A 21026-nucleotide genomic window follows, 5' to 3' on the forward strand; every position below is an offset into this window, starting at 1 on the left:
TGGGAGGGAGGAGCTGTGGAATGCAGGCAGAGCTGTGCTGGGAAGTGAGCCTTCCTCACTTCCTCCTCCTTCTCCTCTTCCTCTGCCTCCTCCTCCCTGCTCTGCTCCCTGTTTCCCCAGCACTGCCAGCCCAGCTCCCTGTCATGCTGGGTTCTGGGTGTGTGTCCTTGCAGCACCACACTGGCTTGCTCTGGGCTGCCCCAAGCTGCTGGGAGGCTCCAGGAGCCCCGGCAGGGACAGTGCGGACAGAGGAGTTTGCAGCTGTCCCTTCCCTGCTGCGCTGCCCTCGCAGGGCTGGGGGAGAGCAACCTGCAGGCCAGAGAGTCACTGGCACAGGCTGGGCTCTGCAACCAGCCAAGCCCTGTCCCCAGTAGCACCATGGGCTGAGCTGGAGCTGTGGAGCAGCAGCCTCATCCCTGTCCTGGGGGCTCTGTGGGGCTCCCCACAGCGAGGGTCTCCCAGTCTTGTGCCAGCTGGGTGAGGTCCCTGCTGGGTGTCTGTGTCTGAAGTAAAGAGGAGTTGGAGGTGCTCAGCCTGCCCAGGCTGCTGCAGCCCTTCCTTCCTCCCTCCAGGCAGCCTCTTCTCTTCCTTGCTGGACCCTGCTGGGCACTGCTCCCCAAATCCCTGCTGCAGCACCACCTGTGGGGCACGCTCTGGCCAGGAGACTCATTGTGGCAGCAGGAAGCCAAGGTCTGGTGATGTCCATAGGTGCCCAGGAGCCATGGCAGCAGGAAGCCAAGGTCTGGTGGTGTCCAAGGGTGCCCAGGAGCCATGGCAGCAGGAAGCCAAGGTCTGGTGGTGTCCAAGGGTGCCCAGGAGCCATGGCAGCAGGAAGCCAAGGTCTGGTGGTGTCCAAGGGTGCCCAGGAGCCATGGCAGCAGGAAGCCAAGGTCTGGTGGTGTCCAAGGGTGCCCAGGAGCCATGGCAGCAGGAAGCCAAGGTCTGGTGATGTCCAAGGGTGCCCAGGAGCCATGGCAGCAGGAAGCCAAGGTCTGGTGATGTCCAAGGGTGCCCAGGAGCCATGGCAGCAGGAAGCCAAGGTCTGGTGGTGTCCATGGGTGCCCAGGAGCCATGGCAGCAGGAAGCCAAGGTCTGGTGGTGTCCATGGGTGACTGTGAGCTAAATCACCCTCCCCAGGGCAGGTGCTCCCCAGGGGCCCCTCAACGATGGGCCAGCCCTCGGGGAGGAGGGCGAGGATGGCATCTGAGGGCTGTGGGGCGGCGGGGAAGGGCAGGGGGCTGGGCAGGGGGCGGGGGGCTGGTGCCACCCAGCTAATTCTCCTCGCGGGCAGGCCGGATCTTCATCTCGGTGAACTTGAGGGAGTATTGCCAGCCGGTCCAGGAGGACCACTCGATGCCGTCGGCGTAGGAGCTGTGGTGGCCCTTGAGGTACTGCCCGTTGAGGTTGGAGGTGTGGCAGTTGCGGTACCACCAGGCCCCGTGGTAGAAGGCTGCGCAGTTGTTCTCCGAGTGGTCGTTGTCCAGGTCCTTGGTGGTGAACTTCATCCCATTGTGCTTCAGGAAGGAGTCCCCTGCCCGGGGGGGAGCAGCCCGGCTGAGCCCTCCCCTGCCCGGGGGGGAGCAGCCCGGCTGAGCCCTCCCCTGCCCGGGGGGCAGCAGCCCGGCTGAGCCCTCCCCTGCCCCCGGGGGGCAGCAGCCCGGCTGAGCCCTCCCCTGCCCCCGGGGGGGAGCAGCCCGGCTGAGCCCTCCCCTGCCCGGGGGGGAGCAGCCCGGCTGAGCCCTCCCCTGCCCCCGGGGGGCAGCAGCCCGGCTGAGCCCTCCCCTGCCCCCGGGGGGCAGCAGCCCGGCTGAGCCCTCCCCTGCCCCCGGGGGGGAGCAGCCCGGCTGAGCCCTCCCCTGCCCCCGGGGGGGAGCAGCCCGGCTGAGCCCTCCCCTGCCCCTCACCCTGCCCTCAAGCTGTCTCCCACTCCCCTGGGCACCCCAGTGGGGCTCCTCTGGTGGTGCACAGGGCACTTGGCATCACCCACCCTGCAAACACCCAACCACAGCCTCTCTCCTGCCTCCAGCTCCCCAGGGCTGCATCCCTGTACCAGCAGCAGTGCTGGAGGATGCCACTGGCAGCCCAGGGAGAGGGTTTGGTGGCCGTGGGCTCCCCATCACAGAATCACTGAAAGGTTTGGGTTGGAAGGGACCTCAAAGACCACCCAGTACCAACCCCCTGCCATGGGCAGGGACACCTCCCACCAGCCCAGGTTGCTCAAGGCCTCATCCAGCCTGGCCTTGAACACCTCCAGGGATGAGGTATCCACAGCCTGGGCATCCTGTGCCAGGGTCTCTCCACCCTCACTGTCAAGAACTTCTTCCTGCTCTCCAGGCTGAATCTGCCCCTGCTGCCAGCCTACCTGCCGTGCCCGAGTAGTCAGCGATGGAGATGGGGTACCCATCCTCCTCGGGGTCCACGGAGAAGAGCCCCACGCCGAAGCTGCCGTAGTGGGCGAAGGCTGTGCCGTTGTCGAAGTCCTCCAGGTCGATGCGCAGCTCGTAGCTGCCCTGCACCGTCAGCAGGTGGATCCTCTTCAGCCCTGCGGCAGGGAGAGGGGAGGGGTCCGGGGATGGCTGGGGGGGCCCTGGGGAGGGGGTTCAGGGTGGGACAGGGAGCGGTTCCCACCCTCCAGCCCTCACTCCGCTGCTGCTGCGCCTGCAGGCAAACAGCTTCATCCCTTCCCTGCCCTTCTGCAGCCGCTGGGTCCCCTCCCTGCCCACCCAGGCCGCCGCTCCTAGGGCCTGGCGCCGGTCAAGGGGGGTCTCGGTGTCCCTTCCTTTGACAGGAAACCCCAGACCGCCCCGGGGGGTCCCCAGGCTTCGGCACCCCGCGGCACTGCTGGCCCCACGCACCTAACCAGTGCTCTCCCGTCAGCTTCCCGAAGCCATCCCGGTAAGCTTCCCAGCCTCGGAAAAAGTTCACAGTGCCGTCCTCCCGCCGCTGGAACACCTGGGGGCGCACGGGCAGGGGGTCAGCTGGGGGGCTGCTCCCAGCCTGAGCGCCCCGAGCAGCCCCCGGGATCCCCAGTGATGGAGGGAAGGGTGTGTGACACGACTTGAGGTGTGACCCACAGCACATTCTGCCCAGGTCAGTCCAAGCCGTCCTGCAGTTCCCAGGGTGCTCAGAGCTGTGCAAATCCACACAGCTGATTTCCCTCTCCTGGCTTCCCCCTGGGCAGCCAGCCCAGCACCCAGCACCATCCCTGGGATGCCTCTTTAGTGTCCAACAGCAATTACCTGTGGGGACCTGAGCCCCCCCAGCTGCAGCAGAGCCCCCGGGGCTCAGTGTGGCTTTTCTTCTCCTCTGAGCCTTTCCCTTTCCCTCTCCCACCTGCTCAGTGCCTTGTGGTGCCCTGCATGTTCCATCCCTGTTCTGTCTGTGGTTTGGGGGTTGATTTGTTGACAATGATCCAGAAAGTGCTGCTCCACCTCCCACCACCTGAGCTTAGTGAAGCCTCCAGCCCTGCTTTAGTGGCATCAAACCTGGCTGGGCCAGGCTGCCCGATTGCCACCAGGTGCCAGGGTGGGCACTGGGGTGCTGGGTGATTTAGGAGCAGCAAGGGGCTTGAGCACTCTGTCTTTGGGGCTGGGCTGTGCCACCAAGCCTGACCACCCCAACTCCAGCATCCCAAGCTCAGGCAGTCCCACCAAGTCCCCTCACACCAGTGGGGAAACTCCAAGCTTTGCTCCATCACAGGGCTGTTCCTTTGCAGCCTCCCTCCAGCTGCTCCTGCCTGTGCAGGATTTCATCCCTGCATGCAGAGGAGCCCCAGCTCCTGAGCCCCCCGGGAGGAGCCCCAGCTCCTGAGCCCCCCGGGAGGAGCCCCAGCTCCTGAGCTCCAGAGCAGTTTGCCCCTCACCAGATGGGCACTTCTTGGGATGGGGATGCCCAGCGCAGGCTCTGGAGCTCTGATCCTGCTGTACTTACCTTCTAGAATTAGAGCCTTGCTTTTTATCCCTGCATTGAGCCCTTGAGAAGCTGCTGTAAGCCCATTTCAAGGGGCTTTCTTTGGCCCTGCTGGGAGAGGGGGGTGGTGAGGCTGGCTGGGGGCCCGAAGCTGATTTTCCCTGGGCAGCGTCGGCTGCGGCGCTGCCGTGCGGGGAAGGGGCACCCATGGTCCCTCTTAATCGGCTTTGACCTGTGGTGGTAAATAGGCCAATTGCTGAGTGGTGCCCAGGGAGGCGTGTGGGACACATCTCCATGGCTCAGCAATCATCCAGGGCACCACAGGAGCCCTCAGTGCTCCAGTGCCCACCGGGCTCAGCACCGAGCGGCTCAAACCCAGCCGTGAGCAGCTGGGGGGTGCTGGAGGCTCTGTGTGCTCCTGGGGCTCCTGCTCTGTCCTCTCCTGGGCATGGTCCCTTGGCATGCTTCACTCTGTGTGCAGGTGGGTATGTGGCAGCTTCCTCCTCAGCCCCACACTGAGATGCTGCATGCCCCAGGATGCTGCATGCTCCAGGGTGCTCTGGGCACTGGGATGCTGCATGCCCTGGGGTGCTCTGGGCACTGGGATGCTGCATGCCCCAGGATGCTGCATGCCCTGGGGTGCTCTGGGCACTGGGATGCTGCATGCCCTGGGATGCTGCATGCCCTGGGATGCTGCATGCCCTGGGATGCTCTGGGCACTGGGATGCTCTGGGCACTGGGATGCTGCATGCCCTGGGATGCTGCATGCCTTGGGATGCTCTGGGCACTGGGATGCTGCATGCTCCAGGATGCTGCATGCCCTGGGGTGCTCTGGGCACTGGGATGCTGCATGCCCTGGGGTGCTCTGGGCACTGGGATGCTGCATGCCCTGGGATGCTGCATGCCCTGGGATGCTCTGGGCACTGGGATGCTGCATGCTCCAGGATGCTGCATGCCCCGGGGTGCTCTGGGCACTGGGATGCTGCAGGCACTGGTGACCTGCAGCCTCGCTGCCACGCTCCCAGCTTTGCCTCACTGCTTTTTTCCTCCTCATCAAAGATGCATCACCCCCTCTTAAGCAAAAAGGATTTTCTTCCCTTCTTTAAAGGCAAGGCTGAAATATTTATCTCCCCTGCTCTCTGCCTCCCTGGGTCGTGCTGAGCTCACAGGGCAGGGACAGGCTCTGTCTGAAGGCAGCAGGACAGGAAAATGGCTTAAAACCAGAGGAAATCAGGAGTGCCAGCCTGTGCCAGTGGTGAGCTCTTCTCCTCCCTGCAGACCCTTGATACCAGCACCCTGAAGCCCCCAGTGGGCTCCAGACCTCACAACGACCCCAGCCCGGGAGGTGCTCAACCACTGCTCTGCTGCCCCTGCTCAAGTTTTTGGCTGCCATGGCACAGCCCCTGGCCCCACAGCATTCCTCTGAGTGCCCATCACAAGTGGGCACAAACATCTTTGGGTTCAGCCATGGAGAAGACAAAGCTGGAGCATGGCAGGAGCCAGCCTGGGCCCAGGAAGTGCCAGCCCTGTGTGAGGGCTGCAGACCCCACAGCTGGCAGCGCTGCCTGGCTCCTCCTGCCTGTCCCCCCCAGCACGAGTGTCACATCCCTGTCCCTGCTGACACACAAATCACCCCCCTGGGAGGCAGCAAACATCTCCCCAGGCTCCACTGCCTTCAGCTCACCCCAGCCCAGCACTAAATGCATCAGTGTCTGCTCAGCCCACACCAGGACCCCTCTGGTGGGCGCTGAGGGGGCTGGGCAGAGCCGTGCCCGAGAGCATCCCTGGCACAGCAGGTGCCTGGGAAGCTGGAAGCTGTCACTTAACATCACCACAGTCCTCATCCTGCCTGCACAGCCTCTGCCTCTGCATCCTTCAGCCCTCCCAGCGCCTCCCCGTGCCTGCTGCACACGCAGTGATGCCGAGGTGGCCGCAGCCATGGTGACAACATCACTTATGGGGACAAGATGCTCCTGCCAGGAGGCTCAGGGGCACCAGGAGGAGCTTGCAGAGGCTTCCCAGGACAACAGCACGCCAAGAGGCAGCTTTGAGAGGCCTCCCCCAGCCTGTGCCAGGCTGTTACTGCTTTAATCAAGTGCTGGAGGTGAGTGTCAAAGGTGGGGTCAGGGTCAGGCTGGGCAATTACACAGCTGCAGCCTGGCGCTGCCGTGAGGTCAGCCCGGGGACACCACTGCTCTTAAAGCTGGTGCTGAGCACGGGGCATGGGCATTCCCATTGGCATTGGTGGGCACCAACCTGGACCTGTGCCCCAGCAGGCTGCAAATGTGGCCCTGCTGCTGGTGGGCATCACAAAGGGGGACAAAACAGACTGGGGGTGCCCTGGGGGCTCCCTGGGTCTTCCTTCACACTGTTTTCCCCCTCCCTGTCACCTCCCTCGCACAGGCACTGGTGCTGGCTGCCCCATCCACCAGAGTCCTGCTTTTGGAGATGCAAACCAGGCAGCAAACAGCCCCAGGGCTGCAGTGGCTCCCACAGAGCTGGGGGTGGGAGGGGGTTGGCTGCCCTGGGCTGGAGGTGGGAGTTTGGGGGAGGAGGAGGTTGGTCCAGTGAGAGCTGTGCCTTGCTCAGCCTCCCTGGGAGCCAGCAGGGATGCTGCCTGTGGCCAGGGCACAGGGTGACACTGCAGATCGTGCCATGGGGACAGCATGGTGCTGAGCAGCACCCAGTGAGTGAGCCCAGCTGGGTACCTCCCCGATGGGACACCGGGGAGGGTCTTCCTCTGCTGCCCCTGGCCCCTAAGCTCCATGCAGACCAAGGCTCTGCTCAGCAGCTCCCAGGCTCCCAACTCGGAATTGATTCAGCTGCTGCTGTGGCTTCCACCCACCTGCAGATCAGCCAAGTGCCAGGAGTGATGGCTCCAGAGGAGGGGAGGCACATTTCCCAGGCTCTGCACCACGGTGCCCACCTGTGCCATGGCTTACCTGGAGTGAGCCAGTGCCCCACAGCCCCCCTGGCATCCCCAGCCCCACGGGAGATGGCTGAGGCACCCTCTGCACCCCAAGGTATGTTTGGGACCCTCTGCTGCAGAGCAGCCCTGAGAAATGGGAGCTTGAGGTGAGCAGCCCTGGCCCTGCTCCGGATGCTGCCACCTCGGCGACCCCAGGGTCCGGCACCTGGTTTGGTTCCTCTACCCCCGGCTGAGGCAGGGCAGAGCTGTGCTGCTCCCGGGCCTGATGCCACGGGCACTGCCATGCCAGCCTCGCTGCCCAGCCCCACGGTGCTGCTGGCTGTCAGATCATTTGCTTTGCCCCCTCCCCAGCCCTGGCCGAGCCCCCCCCCGGCTGCAGCAGCTTTGAATAAGCCTCTGAGTGTCTGGCTAATCACCTTGGGCTGCTCTTCAGGCAGCGCTGGGGCTGGCAGAGGCTCTGCAGAGGCTTTGCAAGGACCCTCCCCACCCCGGGGAGCCCACTGAGGTTCCCTCTTTTCCCTCGCTGAGCCCCCCAGCAGCTGGGGCCCCCGGGGCTGGGCTGTGCCTCAGTTTCCCCATGGCAGCTGCTGGTACCAAGCTGTGCACCGCAGGTCGCTGGTGCCGGGGGTGGGCTCTGGGCAGCCCGAGGCCGAAGGCTCATCAGCCCCTCGGGGGCAGGGGGGCTAAGCTCCCTCCTGCTCAAAGCTGCTTAGGGGAAGCAGATCGTGGGGATTTGTTTCCTAGAGCACCCAGCTGGAGGGGTGCTGGCTGGCTCTGCTCACAGTGTCCTCAGGGGGAAGCTGCCTGCCCTCCCCTCCCTGCAAGCCCTCCCCCACCTCTCTGGAGCCCCCTTGCTGCCTGCCACATCCCAGGCAATGCCCAGCTGGGCAGGGGCTGCTCACACCGATGTGGAGCCCAGGTCAAGGGGGGCCTCCAGGCTTGGGGCTGCCAGCACCATGTCCCCCTGTGCCCCCTGCCCCCATTACTGTGATTACAGAGCTGCTGCCTCTGCCGTGGCAAAGCGAATTGGACAGAGCAGCTGGGGAGCCAGTGAGTCAGCCTGGCACCAGAGGTGCCCCTGGGCACCCCTGTGTTAGGCTAGGCAAAACGCATTGGGCTTGGGCTCCATCCTGAGCCCCAGCACCAGCTCACTGCTGGGCAGGAACTGGGTCCAGGGCAAAGCACAAAAGCACCTCATGGCACACCCACAGCTCCACCAGGCACCAGCTCTGCCAAGAAGGACAAACTCCAGCCCTGGCACCCACCCACCCACCCAGAACCACCCTCTAAGGTCCAGCCAAGCTCCCCAAGCCCTGCTCAGGGCTGCTGGGCCCTGGCTCAGGGCTCAGACTGGCAGCACTGGGCAGCTCTGCCAATGCTGCCAGCAGGGCTATGGCAGGCAAGCCTCTTCGCTTGCTTCCCTGTGCCCACCCAGACCCCCCCCACGAGCACTTCTCCCCCATCCCAACGGCACAGCCAAGGCCTGAGAGCGACCTCAGCCACCCGCAGCGTCCCGGCGCGGGGCCCCCCGCCGGCCAGCCGCTCACCGTCCAGCCCCCGCCGTCGGTCGTCATGTCGCAATAGACCTGGAAGCCCGCGGGGGAGTGCGTGGGGAAGATGGAGTAAATTCCATCCTCCTGCTGTCCGCTCGAGTAGATGTCAAAGCAGTCCCGGGGCCGGGAGCCTGCAGCGGGGCGTGGGGACGGGGTGGGGTGAGAGGGAAGCTAATTAATGAATGATCTAATTGAATGGGCTGCCATTTCTTTCAGGCTCTCTCAACCTTGCTGGCGGCTCCCTTGCTGCTTTGCTCTTTCCCTCCGATGCTCAAGGCAGGAGTTGGCCAGGGGGGACGCAGCCAGCGTGGGGACCCCAACCCCCCCAGCAGCCAGCAAAGCCCATGCCCGTGTCCCCGTGTGACAGCAAGGGCAGGCTGGGCCCCGGCTGGCAGCAGGGAGCCCATGCCCGGGGGCTGCAGCGGGCAGTGTGGGCTCACAGCCCCAGGACCCTCTTACTCAGCTTCATCTGAACCAAGTGCTGAGGAATTTGGCTCAGATTTAGTTAGGATGAAGCTGTTGAGCTGTGCCAAGGCTCTTTCTCCCCAGTCCCATGCAGCACTGCCAGCTGCACCCAAGTGCAGGCAGCGAAGACTTCTTGCTCTGCTTTGGGCTCCATCGGTGTGGGGGACAGGTGGGTGTGCAGGGCTGGGAAGTGGCTTCTGAGCTGCCTCTGTAGGCTGCTTGATGGATCATTTGGGGCTGAAACACCCCTTCTGGGACTCCATTTTCCATCCCCTGCCTGCCCCATCTGCCTGCCAGCCCACTCCCTTCTCCGGGCTGCTTTCTCCCACCTCGGGTGGTTTTCTCCCTTCCCTTTTCTTAGGCAGAGCCCTGCCGAGAGCAGCCCCAGGAGCATCCCTCCCTGCCTCCCGCCCGGGGACGTCTCTCACCGTTGGAGCAGCCGCGGGGCCGTGCTCCCCTGGCCGGTGCCCTCTGCAGGTCAGCCTTGAGCCGGGGCCGGGCACCACCGCGGTCCTTCTGCAGCGTGTCCAGGACGTCGCTGACGGAGCTCACCAGCCGAGCCATGTTGGTCTGGCTCTCCGAGAGCAGCTGTGAGCAGGGCAAAGGAGGTGGAGGGAGAAGGTATTGCGGTTGAATGTGATTGAGCCCCTTCCACACCTCGACCCCTCGACCCACCTCACCATGAGGATGCTCTGCACGCTCCCATGGCACCCCAAAGGGTGGGCAGCAGTGGCCCCTGCCAGCTTGTGGGCTGGTGGGGCCATGTGGGGGCATAAAACCCACAGCAGATCCCATACACCATCTCTGGTGCTTTTTGCCCCCACCCCGAGGGATAAGGAGCATCTCTGGGCAAGGGCTGGGATTGTGGAGGTGGCAGGAATAGCTGTGTCCTGAGACAGCCACCAGCTCTCTGCCATCCCCTGAGGTGACCCAAGCCAGGCAAGTGCCAGGAGGTGGCTGCAGCAGAGCAGCAGGATGGGGAGCGAGGCGAAGCAGAGGGATGGAGCAGCTCCAACCAGAGGGAGGTGAGCACCAGGAGGGGTGGCATGGAGCTGAGCATGGAGCTGTGCCCTGGGTCCTGCTATGGTGCTGGGCAGGAGCCCCACATAAGCTTCTGAGGCAGCTGGCTGGTGGAGGAATGTGGGGAATGGTGAATCAGTGGGGGGCTGATTGCTGCAGGAGCCACCCTTGGGATGGTCCTGTGCTGTGCTTGGCTCTGCTCAGAGCCCCCAGACTGGACCCAGAGCCAGGGGACCCACAACGGTGTGGGGCTGCACACCCAGCTCGCTGGCACTGGGGTGGTTTGGCAGCGAGAGGCAGGCAGCTGCTGAGCTGGAGCTGGAGTTGTGCTGCCTCAAACCTCAACTCCTTCTGTTGGAGGTCTCCTCTGGACACTGTGGGCAGGGGCTGCAAGCAGCCATGCCCCCAGGGACGTGGGGATGGGAGGGGAGGGAGGGTTCTCTCCACAGGAAGCACCACGGGGCACCCCCAGCTCACCTGGATGAGCCTGCCCTGCTCTCCCTGCAGGGTGCTGAGCTCCTGCCCCATGGCACTGCCACGGGGCACCCCCAGCTCACCTGGATGAGCCTGCCCTGCTCTCCCTGCAGGGTGCTGAGCTCCTGCCCCATGGCACTGCCACGGGGCACCCCCAGCTCACCTGGATGAGCCTGCCCTGCTCTCCCTGCAGGGTGCTGAGCTCCTGCCCCATGGCGCTGTGCCCCTTCTTGAGGCTGTCGCAGTCGCTGCGCAGCTGCAGGGCGTGTGCCAGCAGCTTGGCCACCTCGTCGGCCACCGTGACCAGCAGAGCCTTCTGCTGGCTCTTGGTGGCCTTGGCCTCGGTGTCGTGGTCGGTGAGGGTGTGCAGCAGGGAGGTCTGCAGCCCCTCCAGCCGCCCCAGGGTGCCAGCCGCGTCGGGGCAGTTGGGGTCGATGAAGATGTTGATGCGGGAGCTGTCGGCTCGCTCGATGGTCACCAGGGCGTTGGCTTCCTGGGGGTTGGTGCTGATGACCGGGGGCGGCTCGGTGCCGGGCGTGTGGTAGTGGTTCATGAAGAGGATGGCCCCGGTGACCGTCACCGCCAGGAGCACGGCCACCGAGAGCAGGACGGTGCACAGGATGTACCCGCAGCTCATCCTCTGCCGACAGACAGACAGACAGACGGCTGGGCACGTCCCGCTCCCCCTCCTCCCACAGGTGGGTACAAACCCTCCCGGGCTTTGGGAGGGTCCAGCAAGGAGGGAGGAGATGTTGGACGTGGGGAGGTGGTGGCAGAGGAGGGGCCGTGGGGGAGCCCTGTGGCCGTGCCAGGCACTCGAGGCCGCGGGCGAGCGCGGAGCGGGAAGCAGCTGAACCCCCCGGGAGCCAGGGCATGAAATAGTAAAGAGGGCAAACGCCTGGCAGCAGCCGGCTCCCGCTGGCAGCTTTTATTTAAGGCACTCAGTGGGAGCTGGGGGGGGGGTTCCCCACTGCCCTGGGCACAGGTCTGGGGAGGAGAAGGGAAAACAGCCCAGAGTGGGGACCGCGGGGAAGAAGGGAGCTGAGGGAGGGCAGCAGCAAGGGGGAACTGGGAGTCAGTGCTGGGGCTACTTCACCCTGAGCATCGTGGGGTCTGCTCTGCATGGGGCATCTCCCAGCTCGGGAGGGGGGCACACATCACAGTCCCCCTTGCACCCTCCCAGAGCTGCTCCCAAAGCCCTCGGACCTGTCCCTGAGCTTTCAACTGATGTGGGAAAGGTCTCGACCCCCCCTCCAGAGCCCTGGGGGCAGCAGGGATTCATGGGCTCAGCCCCTGGGAGCTGCTCTGTGCACTCCAAGAGCCTTTTCTCCTGGCAAAGCACGAGGTGACAACGCTGGAGCACGGAGGGAGGGAGCTGCCACCCCCCCCGCCCCAGCCCCCCGGGTCCCTCCCCCTGCCACCTCTCTTCTCATTACACCTGCAGGACAGAGGCTGCGATTTTCCCCTGACCCTGGCCAAGGCTGTCAGAAGGAATTGCTGGGCTGCCAGAAAACTGCAGATTCGTGGAGACAAAGACTACTTCCCCAGAAACGAGGGGAAAATTGCTGCATCTGCAAAGATCTCCCAGGCCCTGTCCCCTCCTGTGCACATCTATCTGGAGTGACACCTTCCTTCAAGCACCCTTCACTTCACTCCTGCTCCTGCAACCATTTGCATTAAGGTGATCCCTGCTGGGGGGGTGGGGCTGGCTGCCCGGGGTCCGGGGGCCCAGGGGTGCCCCATCAGCCAGGGGGGATGCCCGTGGAGGGAGGCTGGAGGGGCAGATGGCTCTGGGCTGAATTGAAAGCCACCCTGCTGGGACTTCCATGAGGAGGCAGCCCCAGGCTCGGCCCCTGGGTGTGCATTTAGAGATGTCAGAGACAGGCAGGGGAGCTCTGGGCAAGCAGGGGGTGAGGAGTTTGCCCTCTGCTTGGAGCTCTGGCTCGGGGGGCAGCTGGGAGCAGCAGGATGGTGGCAGATGGAGGTGGGAGATGCCCATTGCTGACACCTTCATGTGGACACCTGGGAGCTGGACTCATCCCAACCCCTTGGCACCCTGTGAGTGCAGAAGGGACAGGAGGGGCAGCTGCTGGGCAGAGACCAACATCCAGTGATTTGTGATCTGTAGGCTGAGCAGGGATCTGTTGGATGAGCAGGGACCCTGTGCCTGCAGCTGCCCTGACTGTGACAGCACCTTCAGCTCCCCAGCTCTGCACCCTCCTGCCCCACGCTGGCATCCCCAGCCTGAAGCATGCCTGCTGGGACACACAGACAAGCTGGGACACACAGACAAGCTGGGACAGCCAAGGGATCCCTCTGAGCACTAAGGGCTTGGAGGATCAGAGCCTGTGCCTGGCCACTGCTCCGTTCCCTGCAGCCACACCAATCCCAGCTGGGCTTTAACACCAAAATCCTGCAGCTCTGCCCAGCAGCTGCATCCAGCTTTTTTTCCCAGTCTTCAAGCCCTTCAGCACTGGGAAGTGGGGCAGGAACTGGGGGCTGACCCCCTCTGCACTGAACCAAACCCTGCCTGTGACCTGCCAGATCCCCAGCAAAGATCCCAAGCCGAGCTCGGGAGCAGCGGCAGCCTTACGAGTCCCACGGCATTTCGCTGGCAGGTTGTGTTACCTGGCAACCTGCATTGGGGAGAGGAGGGAAACACTGCCAGCAGCACCAGCAACACTCCAAACTGGGGTGGGGGTCCCCCCAGACCCTCCCAGCACAGCAGCCCTGCAGCTGCGTGCCCGGCTCCTGGCACAAAGCCATCGAATACCTCTGCCCACGCTCCTGCCCCCACCACGGTCACGGCTCTCCCGGCTCCAGGGGGCTCTGCCCTTCCTTGCACGTCCTCAGGCTCCTGGATCTTCCTGCCAAGGCTTCCAGGCAGCTGCAGGACATCCCCCTGCCCTGGGTATTGATGTCCCCCTGGGGACATCCATCAGGCTGGAGGTGCCCATGTGCCCTCCTTCCTATGGAGAGCAGAAGCTGTGAGGCTGGGAGGTGCTCAGGACGAGCTTCACTTGCAATCCTGCTCTGGAGCTGGGGCTGGAGCTCAGGAGGGAGGAACCAAGGCACTGCTGTGGCACACAAAGCTGACCTGGACTCTCCATGCCCTGTGCTGGCTCAGGCAGTGTCTCTAAGCTTGGCCACTGTGCCCCCTGGGGTCTGGGTCCTTGGTGCCCCAACCGCTCTGCAGGAGCAGCCTGTGAGCTATCCTCCACTCTGGGACCTGTGTGTCCCTGCAGCTCCAGTGCCTGTCACCCCCACCCTAGGTGTCCCTCAGCCTCCTCAGCCAGCTGGCCAGGTGAGTGGCTGTGCTGGGTACAGGAGAGCAGCTCTGGCACACTGCAAGGAGGGAAGGACAGAAGCTGGCTTGTCCCCAGGGCAGCTGGAGGTGGGCTGACCCCCCCGAGGGAGCACAGATGAAGAGTGGTGGCAAGAGAAGCTGAGCTGTGCCCTGGGAGGTGCTCTTGGAGGAGGAGATGTCCTTTGCTCCTGCTTTTTGGCAGCTCCTCAGGCAAGTTCTGCGCTGCGGGGCGGTGGGCAGCGGTCGTGGGCAGCCCTGGGTGCTCTACCCCTGCACCATGTCCCCAGCCAGGGACAAACCAGGACCCCACTCGTGATTCTGAGGGAGGTGGGCACTGTGCTTTGCATCACCCAGGCTCAGCAGCTGGGGCAAACTTTAGTCCGGGTACCCTCCCCCCGTTACTGCTGGGGTCCACCAGCCCCGGCCAGGGCAGCAGGGGCCAGTCCCTCACCCCCTCGAGCCTCTGCCTTCTCCAGAGCTGCTCCAGCAGCTCCTCTTGCATCGCCCTGCACAGCCCCTGTCCCTCTCCACCCTCCCTGCCTGTCGAGCTCTGCTCCTGCTCAGCTCTGCACAGGGCTGCAGCCCCCAGCCCTGCTCACTGCGGGGCAAGGGCTGCACCCCAGCCACCCCCTGCACCCTGCTGCTCCCCACAGGCATGGCGGCAGATGGGCTGAATCCCACTCTCATTGCCTCTGTCCTCCTCCTGCAGCATGGCTCTGGGGCTCGGGGGGCAGAGAGGAGGGGGCTGGTGGCCACACCAGAGCAGGCTGGGTGGGGAAGCAGGCAGGAGGGCTGGGCTGGGCTCCCACCGGAGCTCCGGGAGCTGGGAGCCCTTCATGGGCTGCGCAGCAAACTCTGTGCCTCCTTTGCAACCCCCTGCGTGCCCCCACCAGGGATCCCCACGGGGCTGGAGCCCTCCTGCTCAGCTCATCCTTGGATCCGTGGTGGGCACAAAGCTGGGTGGAGAGTGGATTCAGCTGCATGGCACCACTCGGCCCCCTGCGTGGAGGGGCTGTGTGCCAGGCAGCCAGCCCTGCTGGGAAGGGGAGAGGAGAGAGAGGTCTGTCTCTGGGGGGTGGGTTTCGGAGCCTCCCGTGCCTCTGGGGTGGGCAGCGGGGCGAGGGAGCCGCTGGGCATGGATGGGCTGAGCCGTGGGGCAGAGGAGAGCTCAGAGAAGGCTGTGCAGGAGGAGAAGTGTGGCAGAAGTCCCTTCCCTGCATCGCTGCGGATGGAAAGGGGACAGGGAAGTGGCAGACCTGGGGGCGAGCCTGTCTCACGGCTGCCCCCCACCCTATCCTTGCCCAGGGCACTGCCAGCTCTTGGCTGCTCTTGGCTCACAGGCTCCATGGCAGACTCGCGTCCCCGCCGGGCTCTTGCCAGAGCTGCCTGTCCGCGCTCCGCACCCCTTCTCCCCCAGCACCCGGCATGCCCCGGCCGCCACACATGCTCACCCCTCCCTGCCTGCCCCCTGGCACCGGGGGACGGGAGGCACTGGCACACGTGTGGCAGGGTGGCTCAGTAGGCTCCGGCATGTCCCCGACCCCCGCACCTCGCCACTGCTTCACCGCACCTCTGACTGCTCCCCATAAAACAAGGGGTGAGGGGTGGGTGGGAGGGGGTCCTGGGGGTCAGGTCAGGGGGGCCCGGGGGTGCCCATCCAAGAGGGGTGGCTCTGGCTGCAGCAGGACCTGAGGTGCCACATCCCCTTCCTGAGGGTTATTTAAGCAGTAAGGCGAGTGTGGCAGCCCGGGGCATCGCCCGCTGCCCGGCTGGGGGGCAGCCCGGGCTAGGGGCTGGGGGGTTGGGGGTTACTGACTGCAAATAAATCACCCCAACAATTCAGGGGAGGGGGTGATGAGAGGAGGCAGCCTGGAGGGCTCCACGCTGCGGGGACAGCTCACCCCACCGGGCTGCACTGGGAGAAACGCTTACTGTGGAGAACTGGGGGGGTGCTTCAGTGGGACCCCCGGGCTGGCCCCTTCCCTGCTGCCCACCCCCCGCTCCCCCCCAGCCCCGTACCTGCGATTTCTCCTGCTGCCCGTCCTCAAGTTGCGAGGCTCCTCCCATGGTTTTCCAACGCTCGTTCCCCATCTCGCCGCCAACTTCCAGCCCAAGTGCCCAGACACCCCTCACCCTCCTCCTCCTCCTCCTCCTCCTTGCAGACCCCCCCCCTCCCCGGCAGCGCAGCCCCCAGCCCGCCCGCGCTGCCCGGCTGGCTCCGGCGGGAGGACGGGCGGCGGCGACGGCGGCGGCGAAGGAGGAGGAGGAAGAAGAGGGAGGGAGGACACGGACACGGGGGTGGATCCTCCCTCCCTGCCCGCCCCGCTCCCCCTGCCCCGGGGACGCTTCTCGCTGTTCCCGCCCGAGCCCCGCCCGCCTCCCCCGGGGCTCCCCCGGCCCCGCTCCGGGGACGTCGCTCGGTGATGCCTCGGGGATTGTCCCTGCCCCCCGCCCCCAGCACTGCCCTAAACCCCCAACCCTGGACGTCCCAGCGGCTCCGGAGTCATTCCAGAGCGCTGTCCACAGTCCCTCCTGTCCTGGGGCTCCGCAGCTGCCCAGATGTGCGAACACATCTGGAGGAGAGGCATCCGGTAAGGCGGGGGCTGGCGGCAGAGGGTCCAGGGGTGCTACAGAAGGACAGGCGTGCGTGGGGGTCCCCCGAGGACCCGTACCCCCCCTTTCCAAAGCCACAGTCCCCGGTTCATCATCCCAGCGCTGGAGGGGCTTAGTCCTACCCAGCGGGCAAGGATGGGCAGGGAGAGCGGGAAGGGGGGGGGGGCACCGGCATCAGCCCCCCCAAACCTTTGTGCCCAAGGGTAGCCGAAGTGCTAGCAGCCTTTTAGCACAACCCAGCACACGGCGGAAAGCTGATGGCGGCTGGGGGGGGGGGAGGCAGTGGCCAAGGTGTCCCCCCCTCAAGCACGAGGGGTCACACCGGTGCCCCCTGGAGCATCCCTGAGGGGTCTTGGTCAAACCCCAGGGTTGCCAGCCCAAAGCAGTGATGCTGGCCCTCCCCAGCCTGGTTTCCACACCCACACCTCCCCCTCCCCCTAGCTCCCCTCCCGGCTGTGGTTTTTCTTTCCCGAACCTGTGCAGCACCTCCCTTAAATCTTTGATTTGCCGCTTGTCTGACCCGCGGGCAGCAGCGCTGCTGAGCGCCTCCCCGGAGCGGCAGGAGAGCAGCGATGGCTCAGCTCAGCCCTGCCTGAAGCCGGCCTTGGCTGGGGAGGTGTGGGGTGGGGGGCCAGGGCTGGCTTCTCTCTCCATGCTCAGGAGCCCCCAGGAAACCTCCTGAGGGGTCCTGCAGCCCCCCCGAACACTTCTCCACCTGCAGTGCAAGGCTGTCCCCCAGGCAGGCGGCACAAGGGGGCTGGGGGCTCGCTCCAACCCTCCCTCAGGCTCTGTCCTTGGGGTTCACTCCCAGCTGGGCTCCCCCACAGCAGCTCCCAAGTGCCACCTGGATGCGTCCCTGCGTGCCCTGCCCTGGGTGACCCTGCTCTGGCAGGGGGGTTGGACTGGATGGTCTCCAGAGGTCCCTTCCAACCCCTCCCATTCTGTGTGGCTTTTCATGAGGCTGCCACCCTGCACTGGCAGACAGGGCACAGGGGTGGCAGATTGTGGGTGCTGGGGGCCACAGGCTTGTCCCCAGGACAGCCCCCTCCCCTCATTTTGGGAAGAACTGGGTGAGTGCTGGGCTGGCACAGGGTGCTGAGGGTCTCTTGGGGTGGGGAGGGGGAAGGCACAAGTGCCATCCCAAGCAGGCAGTGCCCATGTGTGCCATGTGTGTGTGTGAGCTGCCTCCCTGCCGGCTGCCCACCCTGCCCTTGGCTGTGCCCATGCCCTGATCTCCTGGGCAATGCTGATGGCAGCAGCCCAGCTCCTTCCCCCAGGATGGCTTTCAAGGACTTCCCTCGATGGCTGAGACTCATCCAGCTCATGCCACCAGTGGGGTGTTTGGCTCAGCACCGCCCCTCCCAGCCTCCTCCCCCCCACCCAGCCCCCTCCAAGCGTGGCCATTCTGGGGGGGGGGGTGGTGGTGCTCAGCCCCCCCCCCCCGGAGGCTGCTTTTAAGCTGAACTCCAAACAATAAAAACTTATCATTAAAAAGAAATGTATCTTGGCTTGGTGTGGCCTGGCAGCACGGGCAGGAGTGATTCAGTGGCTTGTCAGCCCTGGGTGTTAGGCACACCAGGCTGCACAGCTGGACCCTCTCCAAGTCCAGCAACTCATTTGCTGCAGATGGAGCCAGGGCCGTGCAGCAGAGCTGAGCTTTAATTTGCAATCCAGCATACCTTGACATAAGCCACAGCTGGATCCTGCAGGCTGCTGTGGGATGGGAACACAGAGAGACAGTCCCTGGAATGGGCTGGGTTGGGAGGGACCCCAAACATCAACCGGTTCCAACCCACCTGCCATGGGCAGGGATGCTTCCCACCAGCACAGGCTGCTCAAGGCCTCATCCAGCCTGCCTTTGGGCACCTCCAGGCAGGGGGGCATCCACAACCTCCCTGGGCAACCTGTGCCAGGCTCTCCCCACCCTCACTGTCAAGAATTTCTGGATCCTGGAGGCTGGGGTGGGATGGGATGCCCAGAAGGCTGCCAGGCAGGGCTGAGGTGCCCCCTGTTGCACCCTGATGCTGGGTGTGGGTGCAGGGTCCAGCTCAGAGGGTCCCAGCACCATGCCCAGCGGCCAGGCTGCTGTGTGGCTCTCCAAGCTGTGGTGAGCAGGACCAAGGGTGGCTGCCTGGCAGGGGGATGTGTTTCTGGGAGCCCAAGTGATGCTCAGGGTGAGTCCCACTCAGGTGGGCCAGGGGCTGGGGGGGCTCTGGTGGGAGGTGTCCCTGCACATGGCATGGGATTGGGACTGGATGATCTTTAAGGTCCAAACCAGTCTGTGAGTCTATGACTCACACTGAGCTGCGTCACCTCCTGTACCCATCATGGGCTCTGGCTGTAGCTATGGCACTGGGGTTCTGGGAAGGGGCACCCCCGGCCCCACAGCTCCATCCCTGATTGTCCTGTAGCCATGGATCCAGCCCCGTGGGCTGTGCTGGGAGGGAGTGAGCAGTGCTCAAGGTGCAGCCAAGGGTCTGGGCACAGGCTGCAGCTGGCTGCCATTGGGCACAAGTTGCCCTGGGTGATGCCAGCAGCTGGGCTGGCTGAGGAAGGGGCTTCTGCCAGCAGCCCAGCCCCGATCGATCGGCAGGCAGCAGGGATGATTCATGTCTCAGGCTGTGGCCCGAGGGCTAAAATGGAGAGACAGAGAGAGGTTTGATGTGAGGCTGCCGGGAGCTGCTGCGGCTGCAGGTCCTGCCGGGAGCCGCTGCTCCTGGCAGCATTTCCTCTCCCTGGGCCATCTCTGCCCACGCTGCCCAGGGGTCCTGGCTTGGCCTGGGGGCACAAAACCATTGAAGCAACATGGGATCAGACCCACGCACTAAAAGCTGTGCTGTAAAGCAAATTCCAGGCGCTGCCTTCTGTTCCGTGGTCCAAGGCAGCGAGCAGAGCTGCAGCGGTGGTGGCAAGCAGGGGCTGGGCTCTGTGTCCCCTGCAGGGATGAAACCCTCCATGAGACAGAGCCTTGGTGGCACTTCACCCACCTGGTTGTGTCCAGCCCACACTTGGGTCTGCCCAGAGAGGTGGTGGAGTCTCCATCTCCGGAGACCTTCCAAACCCACCTGGATGTGTTCCTCTGTGACCTGCCCTGGGTGACCCTGCTCTGGCAGGGGGGGAGGTTGGCCTGGATGATCTCCAGAGGTCCCTTCCAACCCCTCCCATTCTGTGACTGGTTCTGTGATGCCCAGGGTCACAGATGGGACCAGAGCCAGCACGAGGACTGAGGCTCCAGGGATCCAGCCCAGCGAAAGGAGCCGCGTGGGGCAGAAGCACCGCAAGGCGCAGTGCCGGGGCCGGGGGGAAGGCTGCCGGGGAAGGAGCAAGCCCTGGCTGGGGAGCAGAAGGAGCTTCTCCTGGCAGGGTTCCACCCGAGGCAGAGCCGTGGCTGCGCACACAGGGCGTCAGACATCATCATCATATTAATAATGAAAGGGCAGCTCAGCTCCTTCAAAGCTCCTCGCCCCGCGCCGGCGAGAGCGCGGAATGCAGAGGAGCTGCGTGAGCCTCATCCCAAGCAGCCGTGGGCTGTGCCTGCCTGGCCCTCTGCTGGGACGCTGACCCGAGGTCCCCCCCTCCCCTGGCTCAAGTGACACTCAGAATGCCGGGGGGGACCTCCAGAGATCATCCAGTCCAACCCCTCCCTGCCAAAGAGCATCACCCAGGGCAGGTCGCACAGGAACGCAGCCAGGTGGGGCTTGAATGTCTCCAGAGAAGGAGGCTCCTGAAGCTCTCTGGGCAGCCTGCCCCAGGGCTCCAGCAGCCTCACAGTGTCCTTGTACAGACTCCCAGAGTGCCAGGTTGGAAGGGACCCCCAAGAACCACCTGGTCCAACCTTTCTGGGTGATGGTGGCGTTGAGACGAGCTGGCCCAGCAGCCTGGTGAGCTGAGTCTTAAAACTGCCTGGTGCAGGGGACTCCACTGCTTCCCTTGGGAGGTGATTCCAGTGTCTGACTGTTCCCCTGGTGCAAAAAACTCCTTGTCGTGAGTTTGGCTGTTGGGGGTCTCTGTCTGGGCTGTCCCCCAGCTCCTGTCCCCATCACAGCCCCATGCAGGGTCTCCTGTCCCCTTGTCCAGTGGGGAAAGGTCATTTTGGCTGCCAGGGAGAAAGCCTCTCTCGGGAGGCCAAAGCTTCCTGTCCATCAGCTGGTGACACCGCTGCCTGTGCCAGGGCCTTTTCTTTCCACGGGAGGAATCAATAGCTCAGACAATGAGACAAACGAGCTGCAAAGAGGTCTTGGGCAGCAGCCAGAAGTGGCTCCCTGGCAGCAGCTCCTGGGGCATCTCTTCTGCTCAGCCCTTTGCAAGACCTTTGGGGTTCCAAGATCTCTTCTTCAGCAGCCCCTGTCCAGAGCCTGCTCGCCCTGTCTGAAGGTCTCAGCAAGACCAAGCCGGGGGCTGGGCATCTCCTCACTTCTCTTCCCTCTACCAAACCACCTCCTCCACCTTGTTTTGAAGGGTCCCACTCCACGGCGGTGCCCCAGGGAGTGGGGGATCCTACTGTGTCCCCCCGAGCCCTTCCTGCCCAGCCCCTTTCTCATGCTTGCTTTCTCTCCCTCCAAACACAACAGCTCCCCCCCTCCCCCCGAGATGCTCCACAGCTGAGAAACCTCTTTTTTTGTTCCTCTTTTCCCTTTGCTTTCTGCCGCGGCAGAGGATCGATCGGAGCTGATGCTCTGTAATCCGCTGCTTCTGTGAGAAGTTGGCATCCCGGAGCCCCTGGAGGGGTCAGATCCTGCTCCCACGTGGCTTTTAC

General features: G+C 64.5%; 1 protein-coding gene across 1 annotated transcript; it reads right to left on the reverse strand.

The window, feature by feature from the left end:
* Window positions 1–357: 357 nt before the first annotated feature.
* FIBCD1 (fibrinogen C domain containing 1) lies at window positions 358–15949 on the reverse strand. The gene is made up of 7 exons (XM_054174475.1): window positions 15677–15949; window positions 10514–10990; window positions 9285–9444; window positions 8386–8522; window positions 2856–2952; window positions 2363–2542; window positions 358–1531 (listed from the first exon to the last, which is right to left on the reverse strand). Exons 1-7 carry the CDS (start codon window positions 15746–15748, stop codon window positions 1272–1274), a joined length of 1383 nt encoding a protein of 460 aa, XP_054030450.1. The 5' UTR covers window positions 15749–15949; the 3' UTR covers window positions 358–1271.
* Window positions 15950–21026: the final 5077 nt, after the last annotated feature.

Source organism: Dryobates pubescens, chromosome 29 (genome assembly GCF_014839835.1).
Source record: "Dryobates pubescens isolate bDryPub1 chromosome 29, bDryPub1.pri, whole genome shotgun sequence".
NCBI classification, from domain to species: Eukaryota; Metazoa; Chordata; class Aves; order Piciformes; family Picidae; genus Dryobates; species Dryobates pubescens.